General features: G+C 36.6%; 1 protein-coding gene across 1 annotated transcript in view; it reads right to left on the minus strand.

The window, feature by feature from the left end:
* Positions 1 to 4,111: 4,111 nt before the first annotated feature.
* The window catches only part of LOC140148386 (inner nuclear membrane protein Man1-like), a 90,350-nt gene continuing 79,058 nt past the window's right edge, over positions 4,112 to 15,403 (minus strand). The window contains exons 12-14 of the mRNA XM_072170314.1: positions 9,285 to 9,390; positions 8,418 to 8,496; positions 4,112 to 7,402 (exon numbers count right to left, since the gene is read on the minus strand). Coding sequence (XP_072026415.1) covers positions 7,251 to 7,402; positions 8,418 to 8,496; positions 9,285 to 9,390 — 337 coding nt within the window. The 3' untranslated portion in view covers positions 4,112 to 7,250. The remainder of the gene's footprint in view (positions 7,403 to 8,417; positions 8,497 to 9,284; positions 9,391 to 15,403) is intronic.

The raw sequence follows: 15,403 nt of genomic DNA on the forward strand, positions 1-15,403 counted from the left end.
GACAAAGCTTGTGACACCACCACAATTTCTTCATTCAGCACAGTGTTTATAATCCGCCAGTCACATGAACACCAGACCAAGTGTCAGCAGATTTTTATGTCAAAACAAGTGCTTTGTGTCTTTATCTCTGTGGCTTCCCTGATCTTCCTGTTCCAGAAATGATCTTCTCTGCTGATGACATCCACATTGTTAAAACTGATTTCATGTCTATGAACAGCTGACACTTGACCACATATCGGGTGGTCATGTGACCAGAAGCTTGTAAACACTACGCTTAATGAAGACGCTGTGATGGTGTCACAAGTTACATCACTGCTAAACCAAGACACTGCTATTATGTAATACCTTTTAAAGACACTACATATTTCAAAGTATTTCAATCATATTTTGCACTAAATTTTCATTAACAGCAAGATGGTTTTGAGAATTTCTAATATCCATAAATTAGTATTTACCATTCTTCATTACACTCAGTATATAGAGAAGTCGCTGTCATTTTTGTCCAAATATTTGACCGAGGAAATCTACCTTCTGAGTATGACTCAACTATATTATTATATAGTCCATTATTTATACCTATTCTGAAATTTCCATGCCTGTCCAATGAGCTTGTCACTCAAGATAACAAAGTTCTCCTAAATCAAGTGCATGATTGATCAATATAATATATTACACAAACTTGAGTGTTTTATTAACAAGCAGAAATCCAACAAATTTCCCTCCTTATGTCAGGAATACAGACACATACCTCATGCATTAAGAATACCCTTAAGAATACATGAAGGACAGGTACCAACAATGATCATGTGCTCTATATAAACATCTATATCCTAATACAGTAAGACAAAAAATTAAGGTACCAGTTATTATGTTCACTCCCTGTATATCCTAAACAAAGACAGGTATGTCATAATTGGAACCAGCAGCCAATAGCTGCATCTTTTAGCTCGAACTTAAGACCTCATTAGTTGAAATTGTTTAAGAAATAAAGACACACCAATCCAAAACCCCAAGGAAGGTGCCAATTTAAAAGTTGCAGTTTCATCCATTGCATACGCTATTGATCTGTACACAAAGCGTTCGCGAACAAGGGAACTAGCGCCATGCTTCCATTGATTAGCACGTTAAAACTAGCGTCATGATTTCATTGATTAAAACACAAAAAGTGCAACTTTTGATTTCGTCTCTTTGGTGAGTTTTAGATCACCGTTTCTTAAATTTTCAACCAATTTCAACAAATAAGGTCTTGAATCAGAGGTAAAGACTTCCGGTATTAGCTGCTTGTTTTAATTTTGACATATTTGTCTTTATTTAGGATATACAGGGGTGAACACAACTGGTACCTTAAATTTTTGGCTTACTGTATATGACGTATGTGTCTTTTCCTTGTGTTTTAATATGACTTGGATAATCCTATTTGTAATCAAACTGATAAATAATAATCCAAATGGATCTATATCCCTGTAAAAAGATGCAAAAATACACACTAACAAGCAACCACACAAGCTGAATGAATGTACATGTATGCTATAATAGTTGCAACAATCCTCGTCTACAGAGTAGTTTCACTAACAATTGAATATATGAATACAAAACCCACCCAAGTCCATGCTTTGGCCAAATTGAGTTAAGCATGGGAAATTGTTGCTATACATAAAGCCTGTCATATGTATGAAAGAACAACTCAAATTCTTCCTCTGTGTCTATTGAGCATGTGAAAAATAGCATGTATGAAAGAACCACCCAAATCCAGGATTTGAGTCTTGTAAGACATTGATTTAAATCCAGTATGTATAAAAGTCCACTTGTAACATATTCATTGCTGGAGAGTGACTTTTGACAAAAAAAAAAGGGTTTATTCAAGGAAAGTGTGTGGTTTATATTACATGGCAGTATGCTACCGGTGTGATTTATTTTGTATTATTTTACTAGTGGTAATCTCATTCCAACATTGTTGTCTTGTATATGATTCAAAAAACCACCTAAGTCCAGCATTTAAAATGACCCCCACGAAGCCCATGAAATGCTAATCGCAATACCTAATACAGTTTAACCCACTCATTTGCACATAAAACTTACCATATTGACCAGGTAAATCTAACTGAAGGAATTAAAATAATACACAGGTTTTTTTCTCAAAATCACTTCCCATGGACTTGGGTGGGTTTTGTATTCATGTATTCAATTGTGAGTTCACATTTAAATAATTGTACCCTTCAGAGTTCACACCAACTGGGAGAACTTATTTTTACATTATGTATATACAAAATCTACAGTATAAACAATCCTAGGTACATAGGCTTCAATGCTATTTGATTACATATACTCTGGTGTGTTGTGTACATTATTTGGTGGGCATTGGGTTAAATCCACAAACATCTCCATAAATAAGAAAACAACTATTTTAAAGTGCAACGTTTTCCAGTATACCATACACATTCTGCTCATGTCTTATAATAAAGAAAATAACACCAAACTTGCCCAATGTTGCTCAAATATTACTGTATACTGTAAAACACTTTAATTTCGCGGGTACTTTATTTCATGAATCGCTTATACTCGCCATTTTCATGAGTACTTAATTTCATGAATCCAGGATTTTGTATTTCACATCAAAGTTTCCAAATTCTTATTCTCTGCATGGCCAGAAGCTTAAGTGAAAATTAGCCTTACTTTGTTGGGTATTTCCACCTTACCTTCCCTAAATTGAATGTTGGGGTATCTCTAAAATGAAATATGGCCATTGTTTTGTAGGAAATAACATGCAAATTATGATAAAATTACTAAATACTTTTGCCCAATCAACCCACGCCATTATCATAGCCCATCATAGGGGCGGCCATTTTGTTTCACAAACTTTCATTTCTGTCTCATAATATTTTATTAAAATTACTTCTAAACAATTTAAAGTATCTTTTTAAATCATAGAAACAAATGAAAATAATATTTTGGAGTGTTGTGTAGAGTGTTATAACGTGAGAAAACAAAGTTCAAAACAAAAATAAAATAATCTGATTGAATGAGGACGGGCATAATTGATTGATTGATTGATAATTGGTCATTATTTTCAATGCAGCAAATGGATAAACAAATATCAATTTCGCGATTTTCTAGCGAGTTTTATGTGGAGGTTCAATGCTTTGTGGAATTTATTTTGATGATGTTTCAAGGTAAATAAATAATCTACTAATGAAAATTATGTCACATAGTCACTCACAAAATAACTTTGAGGTGAATTCTGTAATGGAAGTTGCTCGAGTTGGGTTGTCAAATTCGGAATCAGTGTGCAAATTGTCTGAGATAAAATTCATGCAGTATTTAATTTCGCGAATCAAAAGCCCTCATGAAATTCAGCGAAATTAAATACCTCATGAAATTAAGTGGTTTTACAGTAATTTGAACAAATCAATGTTAAACAAATATCACTCCAGGAAACGCCATACATATATCAACCAAATAAAGCCATTATGATGGTTGCATTGACGAAGCACCTGTTTGAGATTTGTTTTAAAGAATGAATTGCTTTGATACTTTTGTAAACAGCAACAAGGGGTCTGGGTAAGAAAACATGCTTTATAAATATTGATCTAATAATTATTAAGAGGTTGCAAACTTGATAATTAGTTGTATGCAGGCGACACCTTCCATGTGACGATACAAGTATGAAACACACAAGTACTGCGGAAGAAATCAATTGGATTTACTCTACACCTGCACAACTTGCTGGTCAAGTTACAATCAAGATAATTCAAATTGACAGAATTATTCACCCATGCTGAAAGGTCCTGTGACTGCTAAACTGTAAGCAAATTTATTAGAGTTCTAGAGATCCTCTGGAAGTACACATTTTATGTCACTTTGTATATGAACTTTGTCAAAATGGCAGACATCAAACATATGGATGGTTATGTTGCCCATCTCAGTACCCTGCAATACAAATAGCTTAATTTCAAATTGCGGCATTCCTAGAACCTTTTCTTACATTACAAAAAAAAGTTTTTACACCAGTGTTTCAATGAAGCCACTCCACTGGACAGACTCTGCTTTTATTTACACATTTGTTACGTTACAGATGGTACTCTTAACATGACGGGAGAATTATGTCTGTGTATTGAATCGCTACTTCAAATTAAACTATCCAGCAGTGTCGCCAAAACTTTTCAGCATCAAGGCGCGGCGCATTAACTCGCCAGGCCAATTTTTTAAGCTTCTAAAAAAGCGCCCAATACCGGATATTAGGGCGGATTTACCAGAATTTAGAACGCAAATCACCCACTTTGGCGGAAAAGCACTTGACTTTTAAACTTCCGGAAATTACTAGGAAATTACTGATCGATCAAGGAATAAATGATCACAAAATCCATTGTAATTGCAATTTGGAGCTTTAGAGACTCAAAGCCTTTATAAATTGGCTAAATTGAAAGGAAAATACATCAAATTACTGCCGCAGCCTGACACTGTCAAAAGTAGCCCAATTTTAGGCAAGTAGCGGCATGCTTTTTTGAGTAGCAGCAAGTGATCGCCAAAGACGCCAAGTAGCCCAATTGTGCGCCTAAGGCGCTGCGTTGGCATCACTGGTTACAGATGGTACGGGAGAATTATGTCTGTGTATTGAATCGCTACTTCAAATGAAACTCTCCACTCTGAGATACAGCGTCAGATCAATAACAAAATATAAGCACACACTGAATGAGTATACATAAATATTGATTATAGAGAATTTACTGATATTTGTCCAAATAATTTGTGCCATAATTATTGTATACATTCTTAACCCCCCATTTTGTCCAGTTTTGTTCGTAGCAATTGAACATAGAAAAAGATGAGTTATTACTGACATTATACACACTTACAGTCTGCTTATTAAACTTAATTACCATTTTCTACAGTTTTGTTCATTTTTCTGCAATTAAATGTAACAAAAAATAAAACCATAAATAATCAGAAATAAAATCAAAAATAATAATCAATATGCTTCTGACATTGAGAACGCAACAGAAAATGTATAATACATGAATACATTAAATTCAACAATCACACATTTGCAAAAAAATCTTATGATCCAAAGTATGTACTGTATAATAGTGTATATAGTTGATGAGACTGTAACTGACCAATATATGAAAGGTGCCACTGCTCAGGAGTGTCTGATATACCATTGTTGCAATTTATGATTGATTGTTTATGTTGGCAAGCAATATTGCTAACAAACTCAACTGAGTGAAACGCACTAAGTTGGATACATTTTAGAAACACACTCGGCCTATGTTGGGTAAAGTTTAGGCACATTACCTCCATGACAGCAGGGCGGGTGTGATTTTGAAGCAAGTGCATACTCAGGGTTGCCAAAAGATTTCAGCCCGAATCGCGGGTCAAATAATCGAAAAGTCACCCAATTTTTCTCTTTACCATTGGTTTCTATGGAGCAGGAAACTATCAGAAGTCGCAGGAGCCAATGTTGAAAAGTCGCCCAATTTTTTTTCTTAACCATTGGTTTCTATGGGACAGGAAATTGTCAGTAGTCCCAGGAAAAAGTCGCCCAATCGGGCTACCAACCCTGTGCATACTTGACAATCTATAAGTATAAGAGAATAACTGTATGACATCACCACACATGCCCAAGGGATATTTACAGCATGGCAGTTGAATGAGTGACATATATTTAGGCTATTAGCATATGACATTGCATGGGCCTACAGTCAGCAATTGACAGATATCAACAAATCAACCATACCACCCAATCTTGGCATAATTGACTCAAATGCCAAATGATCTCCAAATTCTATTTCAAAATAGTCATTCCTTAAGCTTTGGAAATTGTTTGAGAAGCTGGCATGGTTTCATTATCAACCATTGTAAGCAATGCAGAGCCGTTTTAACGCATCTATCTTTCTGAAGTATGTTTGAAATCCAACTTTTAATTAGTCAAGCAACAATTGTTTCCCTGTCTTATCAAAATTGGTTCAGGTATATTAGAACCAGGACCCTGACAGTGAGTTCAGAAGTATGTTACAGCGTGGAAGCGGCCATTGACCCTGTCATCGCGTATCAGGAACTACCGGTCGCGTTCGGCGCACTTGAATGCGCCCTATTGATCACGTGGGGCGCTTGTGCTGGCGACGCGTTCGTTAGCACCCCGGCGACCCCCCGCGTTGCTGTTAGCACCCTATGGCAGCTCCCATATGTGTGATTCGCTGGATTTTATTTTCAGGCTCTGTAGCGTGCAAATTTGGCTGGTTCGTTTTTTACAGTGGGGGACCTGTTAGAACTAACAATATAACATGTGACTTAAGAACAATATCGTAAAGGTTGTGTTTTAGTGTAAGGATGATTTAACAACCAAAATGCAAGTTGTACCTTCTTACCATCTTTTTGCACTAGTTATACCTTGGGCATCGTTAGGTCATATTTTGATGGTATAAAGATTAAAGAGGAATCATTCAACTGTGGATTTTGTTGCAGATCATCTACAAATTTGTTCATTTCTTGACTTTCTGTTCATTCTATTCCACGGGGTGGATTTCATTAACATTTACAATGTAAGTCCTCAAATTCATTGAAAATTATGATCAGGCCTTGAAATTCAATGAGGCCACTGAGGCCTGTTACCTGTTGTCAAAGTATTCTTCGGTACATAATGGCCATCATGCCGTTTGCTCACTGGCCTTAAAAATGAGTGCACTTTTGAGAATTTCGAGACCTGGTTATGATGCATTGTTAAGCTAAGTTCTCAAGAGTTATTGAGGTAATAGGGATGGGTAAAAAGTACTCCTAACTTTACAATAATAGTCACAGCATATCCGCTGGGATAAATGTTAATGAAATGCACCCCACCCACAACACTTATTTCCATTTTTGTGGCTGAATGCAAAACAAAACTTAATTTACAAACAGAGCACACATTATATTGGTTGGTTTAACAATCAAAATATCAAAATAATTTGTGACTTTTGATTAATAGAAAATTCTACACATCCAGTTTCCTAAATACCACTCTGCGCTTTCTGTAATTGATGGTATGGCGTACACACAGCATTATCAAGTACATGAAATTTGCATAATATACAAAACACAAGCTTAGAATTGATAACTTATTTAACACTATCCCCATCTCAACCATATATATTAAACTTGGGACATAGTCTATGGCTTCATCACTCATTCCGAGTTGCATGAACACTTCCCATCGCTACTGGATGGGAATTCAGACAACAAAGTCTGCTCTAGCTGCCTGCTGGATGCATTAGATGCTATGATGATTCCAGGGCGGATGAGTGTGGTGGACGTGACAGTGATTTCTTCAGATTGTTGGAAGGCTGTAATGGTGTTTTACAATCTATGGCAGTAGGGAATCGCTGGTGATACCGGTCCAATCGTAAGTATTTCACTGTTACTAATTTGCCTACAAAAGAACAAGAAATAGATAACAAAGTATAGTTGAGTAAGATATTTATAAGACAACTGAACATTAAGGTGTTAACTTGGTTTCCCAAAGTACTATATCTTGAGGCTACAATGATATTTAGAACTGGGATAAAATAAGCAAGCTGACTAACAAAAGGTTATTACATTATTTTTTATCACTTATCATAACCTTCAAAACAAATTATATGTTACTCTTTCATGATACGGCATTGTATTAGGATTTCAAAAACTTTGTATGTAATAAGATTTGATATGGGCCTATAAGAGTTAAGCTTGAAGGTAGAGCATGTCCCATACCTTATTCTTAGAGTTGCTTTAAGTATCTGAATTTTAACATAAGACTTCTTTACAAAGTCAAAACATTAAATAGAATAATTATAGAAGGGTTGCAAGTTGATGCAAATCAATCCCAATTTTAGAATAACAATTGTATATTCTGTAAACTGTTCAATTTTAGTCATTATTATGTTTGGTTGAATCCAAGTGTGTAAAAATATTGGATCCAAAGCATAATGATAAAAGTGGATACTTTACGCCCAATATTTATTGGTCTCGCTATGAGTTTTAAAATATTGGACTCGACTATGTCTCATTCAATATTTTAAAACTCATAGCTTGACCAATAAATATGGGCTCAATCAATCCAATTTTATATCAATGTTGTTTAATTCTAATTCTATATATATATATTTCTTCATATGTGACACGATCAAGGGAAATGAGTCGGATGTCGCTTATATTGATTTTGAGATATTGGCAAAGAAAGTGTTAAACTTCTTTTGTTTTGTATTGTTTTCAGCAATTGATAAATTGACGTAACTTCACAAAGAAAAGTCGTATCAACATGGGGTTTTCAGTTTCTGAAAGCTCTAAATGTCCTCTTTAGAAATGTTTGTAAAACTCACTTTCGACCAGAGCCGACATGTGACTCATTCCCCTTGATCATGTCACATATTATGTTTCTACTTCTCATTTTATTATGTAACACTTACCATCAAACCAACTGCCCTGCAATGCTCTGTAAGCCTGACCAGCATTCTCTGGAGTAGCACATTTCATGTAAACACAACCCTGAAAGATTATTAACAATTCATCACAATATCACATCAGACTACATACGACATACAACATACTAGGTGCAAACAGTTAGTGAGAACCAGTTATATAAACTGTCAAATCACATTCGTGCAAATGTTTTCTAGTCAGAAACGAGTCTCCGAGTATTTCTACTTTTTAGAACTGGGGCCCGAGCACTGATGAAGACCTCAGCATTGCTGGATGCAGATATTTTTGTTGACTTGGAACTTTTGCCGTGTTCAAGGATTATGTCCGACACAGCATTATATTTAGGCCTATGGTCTTATTTTGCGGCATGTCTCCGAATCAGTGGAAGAAACTCTACTTGGAACCTACTTATCAAATCACATTTGAATGTATATTGAAATAACAGGATTACAACAAGTCTTGTTGGAGAAGTGATACCTTGCTCCACTTACTTATTATCATTATCTACAGAACGATTCTCATGCCGGCACATTCCCTTGCTTTTTTTTCTTCAAGTTGGGTTGTGTGCCAGTCGGGATTTGTGTTTATTTGTTGTCTTGTTTAATTGTAACACTTTGGTAAACAGTTCTTTCTTTCTTATTAATTATATTCAGTTTCTTCTTGTAGCGAGCAATGGTTCCATTGTGTTTATATGTTCTTGTGCAGGATGCGTAGCCCTATTACCTATTTTATCGACAGAACATTAAACAAGGAAACTTCAAACTTTAAGCCTGTCAATTTTAGGCATTTTTTGGCAATTGTATCTTTTCCCAGTCCAAACTGGGATTTATCATTCAAGCTGCTACATTTATTACCTCTCTTGAATTCTTGTCTACTGCGATGTGAACAATACCATCATTACCGGTACACTTCTCAAGTATGGCATCTTCTATTGATACATGCCAATTCATACCAGATTCCCTACAAGAAAAAAAAAGGTAAAATATGAAACTCCATTAGCTGTCAATCATCCTTCCAATGTGTCAGCAGCCTTCCATCAATCAACAAACTTACCTGAACATTGGTGAAACAGGATTCTTATTACAGTAGGTTCCCTCAAGGCAAATTTGAATCACGACCATAAATCTTTCAAATCCACTGGAAGATTTCCTTTCATACCATGCATATGTACAGCACTAAAATATCTGCATATGCTGTCAACAACTTGATTCAGTCGAGTTGACAAGGAAATAATCAGGACATTGGTCAATGAGTCATGTTATGGGCTTGGTTAGGACAAATGCCACATATAGTACTGACCAAGTGACCAATGTCATTGACCACTCTGCCATTCCAAGTGAAGGTACTGGTTATATAATGTAACTTACTTGACCAAAGTAATGTCCAGTCATATATCACCTTGTGCCACTTTTAAGTGACCTGTCCAGACATGATTTGTATTATTAGTGACCACACGGTGACCACAAGGTCTGGGTGAATGACAATAACCTATCAGATTCAAATTCTGGGATTATATCACACAATACTGACAATGAAACAAAACCATTTGAAAATAAGATTCCACACAGCCCACAAATTCTTAAGGTGAAAAAGTATAAAAGTTGCCATTCAAGTGTGATTGCTTCGAGTAAAATCATCTTTTGCCCTAAGATGTGCAAAAATCCAAATTAACTCAAGATGTGTAAATGCTTTATGCTTGAGAGCATGTGTGGTGTCCAGTCTCAGACTACAACACAGGGCTTATCTACTGGATCATAAAGGCTGCTGACAGATAGCAAACTTTGACATCCAGTTCACAAGAAGACATTTCTTCTCACCTATAATTTGGTTCACCTCAAGTTTGGTAGTGGCGTATATAATGCGTATTTTGCTCGCCGCAGTGATGTCGATCGAATCGCACGGCGTAAAGTTCAAATGCGCTGAGTGTCCACGCACGCATACAGTGACGGCTAGTCGGCACGCTTACGGCGCAACCGCGGAAAAGCATTGACGTCACTACCGAACTTGAGGTGAACCAAATTATAGTCCCAAACAACATGACTTAGTATTATTTGGTATTATATACCTCATATATAGATTCCTCTCATCTGATTGGTTAAAAGTGGAGTCATTAAAATAGCTGTTCCCCTTTTTCTATCAAGATGACGTCATACAACAACTGTGCCCCGGGCACAGTTGATTCTATGCCGGAAAATAATTGGATATTCGCAACCCCGAATACCCAGATCGCTCGTATACCTTGCGCACCCACTATACGGCCGGCGTTGCTTACGCGTGTTGAGACTATCGCGGTCACAGTTCGCAATGAATTTGACCTCTCCTTGCTTGATGACGATCTTTCACCGGCCGCCGTAGTGAGTGCAGTGATTGTTTACAAAATGTTACATGTCAAGGATTTATACCTGCCAAATGTCACTTTTAGACAAATTACTACGACCTGGAGACTCGGCAGTGTGTGATGTTAGCACAGAAAGCGGTAGGGTTGTTTTAGATTATGACATCGGTAGATATCGGTCCAAATTCTGCACCCTTGCTCTTGCATGCACTGTCATGCTGTGTGCATTTAAGCCTAAAGGCCTATGCAGTTAAAAGCTTGTAGGCCTTGTCAGTCAGGAAATCTTTTAACCAATCAAATGAGAAGAAGCTATATTATTCGGTATATAAAACAAATATTGACTGCTTAATATTAGGGGCACAGTTAAAATTATAGGCCCGAGGTGATGTCAAAACCATGACTATGCCCTCAGCTTCGCTCGGGCATAGTCATGGTTTTGACATCACCTCGGGCCTATAATTTTAACTGTGCCCCTCATAGCAGTCAATATTTGTATACTATACCAAAACTAACCAAGAACGGTGTCCTAACCTCACCAAATACCACTTCCTGGGTGTCTTCTCTAAAACAAGGTGGGGCTGCCAATACATATATAGACAGCAGTGCCCAAACCACCCACCACCAGTGTAAGGGCTAAAAAGGAAGCAAATTATAGGCAGATTCTTAACCACCACCACAGAAGTCTTCAGTATTAATCCACTATTTACGATATTTTGGTATACACACCAATTCTCTATGTTGGATACAAAACCTTATTCCAGTATATTTTCAGGGTTCCTGCACCTTGAAGCCTTTAAAATTCAAGGACTTTTCAAAGTTTAAAAGCATGATTTTCAATCCATGCGGCACATATTAATGAAAGTGACAGCTCCTCTCCACTCCCTAAATTTTGGCAAAATTATACTTTAGGTAAAATTCCAATTTTCAAGGACTTTCAAGGACCTTGTGCATATTTCCAGGACTTTCAAGGCCTTGAAAAGGTGTTTTCAAATTCAAGGACTTTCAAGGACCGTGACAACCCTGTATTTACTACTTCCACAATTTATAAACAAAGATATGATAAATCTCCGAAATAAAGGTGTTGGGTCTTGATCAATAAGACTGAACATACATGTGCACTGGCAAAAAAAAGAAAGAAGAAGCTTTCCTCTCTAAAAGAACATGCAATTCTTTGCATAATATGTTATTTGTTAGAGAATCAATCCATACTCCATACAAATCATCTGTTGCAAACCCATAGCACCCTGTTACAGTGGTCACACATTCAATTTGACCAATAATTAATTTATAATTAAAAATATATTGCCATTGCTTTTTTCAAATATAAAAAACTCCTAAACAGTGCCCTTCCTTTGACCTTTACCACACTTTCCCCCAAATTGCACTTGTTTATGAATTCCATCATCAGAGGTTAAATTCTCTTAATCCTCAAAAAGTGGTGATCTCCTTCCAGAAATAAGCTAAATAGTTTTTGATAGACTCAAGTCAGAATCAGTGATTCTTTAGCGCTGTGAAAATCGGATGACAACTGGTTCCTGTGAAGCTAATTGGGTTAGCAGCAGCATGGGTGTACATGTTAAGGTGAAGACCACTGACTGGAGCAGGTGTTTATTTAAAGGCACTATATCGTCACTGGGTGGGAAAAACCTCATATGTACTTTTGGCCCTTGAACATGGATAAAGCCTTGTAGGTGTAGACTATATATTGAAGAGGTTGCTTTATCCATGTTCAAGGGCCAAAAGTACATGCAGGAAACACCTCATATTTACTTTTGGCCCTTGAAAATGGATAAAACCTTGTAAATGCAGACTTTATATTGAATGGTTTGCTTCATCCATGTTCAAGGGCAACACATACATATATGAGGTTTGTCCCGCCCAGTGACGATATATTACCGTAAAAGATTGCAACCACTTTTCTCTTGGTTTATTACAGAAGAACTGTAAAAAGTACTGAGGTTTTACCTTTTAAAGCACTTTAAAAGTATCATCTATCAGTAAATTAATTTCCACAAATCCACATATTTGTACTAATTGTTATACAGGTGTTTACCAATTGAGGGGCTCGTTAATATTAAGTAGTTGTAAATCAGAAGAGCTCAATACTTTAATTTATTACGTTCCCTGCTACTTCGGGCAATGTGCGAGGTCCAATACCCTTTCCCAAAACTATAACATTGTTTGGAATCAGTCATATCATAAAATTGCATTTCAAGCTATTCTGAAGGTTTCCCTTTAAAATGTACTATCTCTTATCATTTGCTTTTCAATGTACTATCTATTACCATTTGATCTCAAGGTTTATCCAGGGATTATTGGTCTGAAATCTGTACCAATTAAAAGGACTCTGAAGACTGATCCATTTTCCTTATTTCACTCAGCACATGCAGAACAGGATATCATCGTTAAAACCGAGACATTCAATTTGAAAATGTGTTACCTCTTACAGCTTTAATTAGCTTAAAACCTGCATAGTCCTCAATTTCTTTCATTCCAAATTAAAAAGTTACGATCTTGATAGTAAAGTCTGCTCAAACTTTGCAATTACAATGATTACCATAAAGTCTATGAAAGTGTAGCATAAAACGTGACAGAGGATTCCTCACAATGCAAAGGATGTTGGTAAATCATGTTCTCATGGGAGTAGCTTGGTCAAAACACACATGATAGAAAAACAAGAAATCACATGCAGGCAGGCAGTCAGTCAGTCAGAGAAAGACATACACATGTCTATGAAACAAGTGATGCAATCCAATGTCAGGAAACCCTGTCTGCTTAATAAGCTTCACTATTCACAGTCCTCACATGCAATCTAGAGCTGGCCACCTCCTTCAACAAATTGAGGAAGTTACGCCGTAAGTCCTCACAAATAATAAAAAATCTGACACGTTTTTTCCCGTCTTTAATTCACCTCTCTCACGCTTGTTTCTGCAGAGTTTCTGAAATGTGCAGGCCTGTTGTTTATTTGATGCGACATTAGCAGATGGGTCTGGTCATTTTATGCTTGTGTAAGAGGCTATTCCATTCAAATCTGCCATACCCACAGGGGATAAATTGGGGGTATCCATTCGGGTCCTTGCAGACGGTATGCGGAAACGAATAAAAACAATTCTGTGTGATAATCACGGTATAACACATTGCGTCGCTGCTTAGATGTGGTCAGTAAGTCGTGCCATGAAGCGTGTCTAGTATTGTGCACAATAACCGGATTGTTTCGGGTGCGTTTTGAGCAACACACAAATACCTCCAATTTTGGCCCTTTGCATGTTTCAAGATGGTTCTCTGGTTTTAACTCTGTGGCCAAACCCTTGTGGAAGATTTAAGTAAAGTCATCCAGAGAGGGAGTAAGTGTTTCAAATAGAATTGGATAGGGTTAATTATTTTTAAACCCATATGCCCCTGTATAAAAAAAGTGTATATGGCCTTACCTATATCTTGCACAACTTAAGTGAATATTTCGAATGGAAGTTACGCAATTGTTTATTCTATTTGAAACACATACTCCCTCTGTGGATAGACTTTAGCTCAATCTTCCACAGGGAGTGTGGATTTCAAATAAAATAGCCCAATAACTCCGGAATACTACTCAAGTGTTGTCATGCAATCCTGTCATGAAATAAGTGAAGACCTCCAAATACAACTTTAATTTGTCAACCAGTCTAGTATTTTTCATTCCTGTTCTAAATTCATAGAGGAAATGAGAAAATTCAATATTATTGCAACAATCAAGCAATCATTTTCTGTGTTATGTTGAAATTCATAAATACTAAATCAACATGTTTGAAGGGTAGCCAACATACTTGACACGCAATGATTGTGCCCATTTACAAATGTCATCACATGGAATTGAGAACAGTTCAATAGAGAAATTCTATATTTATGGCATGAGTTTCCTTACCATTGTAAATCAGTTATGTAGGAAAGTGAGAATGAAAAATGTGACATAATCAAGGAAAAAATAGTAGTAGCTTGTTGCTGAAATTGATTTGAGATATGTAGCCGGATAGGAAGTTTTCAATTTCATTTGTATTCTGCTGTTTTCAGTAACATGGAACTGATCTTTATCTAAAGTACAATGAGTCCTATTGCAATACAGCAAGTGGTTATTTTTGTGTGTAAACTTTTGCTAGAATTTTGACAAATGAGTGGTGGGCTCTAGCATCAAAATAAACCTTCAGTGGTGGGACCCAGAAGTGAGTGGTGGGCTCCACTGCCACCCACTGTAGCTACAACCCTACCAGTGGACAATTCACAACAAACTTTGATCTTGCATAAATTGAGCATGTAACACCTGTGTTGCATATATGTAATGAATTTGATTTGTATTGATTTGGGCCAATACCAAACTGCTTTGTCAGATTTACGGACGTAAAATTCATGAAATGGTCAACCATTTTTCCTGAGAAGTCATGCACATATAATATGCCTTGGGAATGAATCTGTTAACATATGTGCACTGATACAATAGTTTCCATGTTAAGTCTTAATTTAGATGGCCACTCTTGGGAAAGGATACAGACTAGTGACTAGTTGTGTGGTGTCCAGTCTCAGTCTGGATCAGTAAGGGCTTATCCACAGGATTGCCACGACTGCTGAAAGATAGCATGTCTTGGCACAAAACCTGTTGTCCAGTTATGT

This window comes from Amphiura filiformis, chromosome 3 (genome assembly GCF_039555335.1).
Source record: "Amphiura filiformis chromosome 3, Afil_fr2py, whole genome shotgun sequence".
Lineage (NCBI taxonomy): Eukaryota > Metazoa > Echinodermata > Ophiuroidea > Amphilepidida > Amphiuridae > Amphiura > Amphiura filiformis.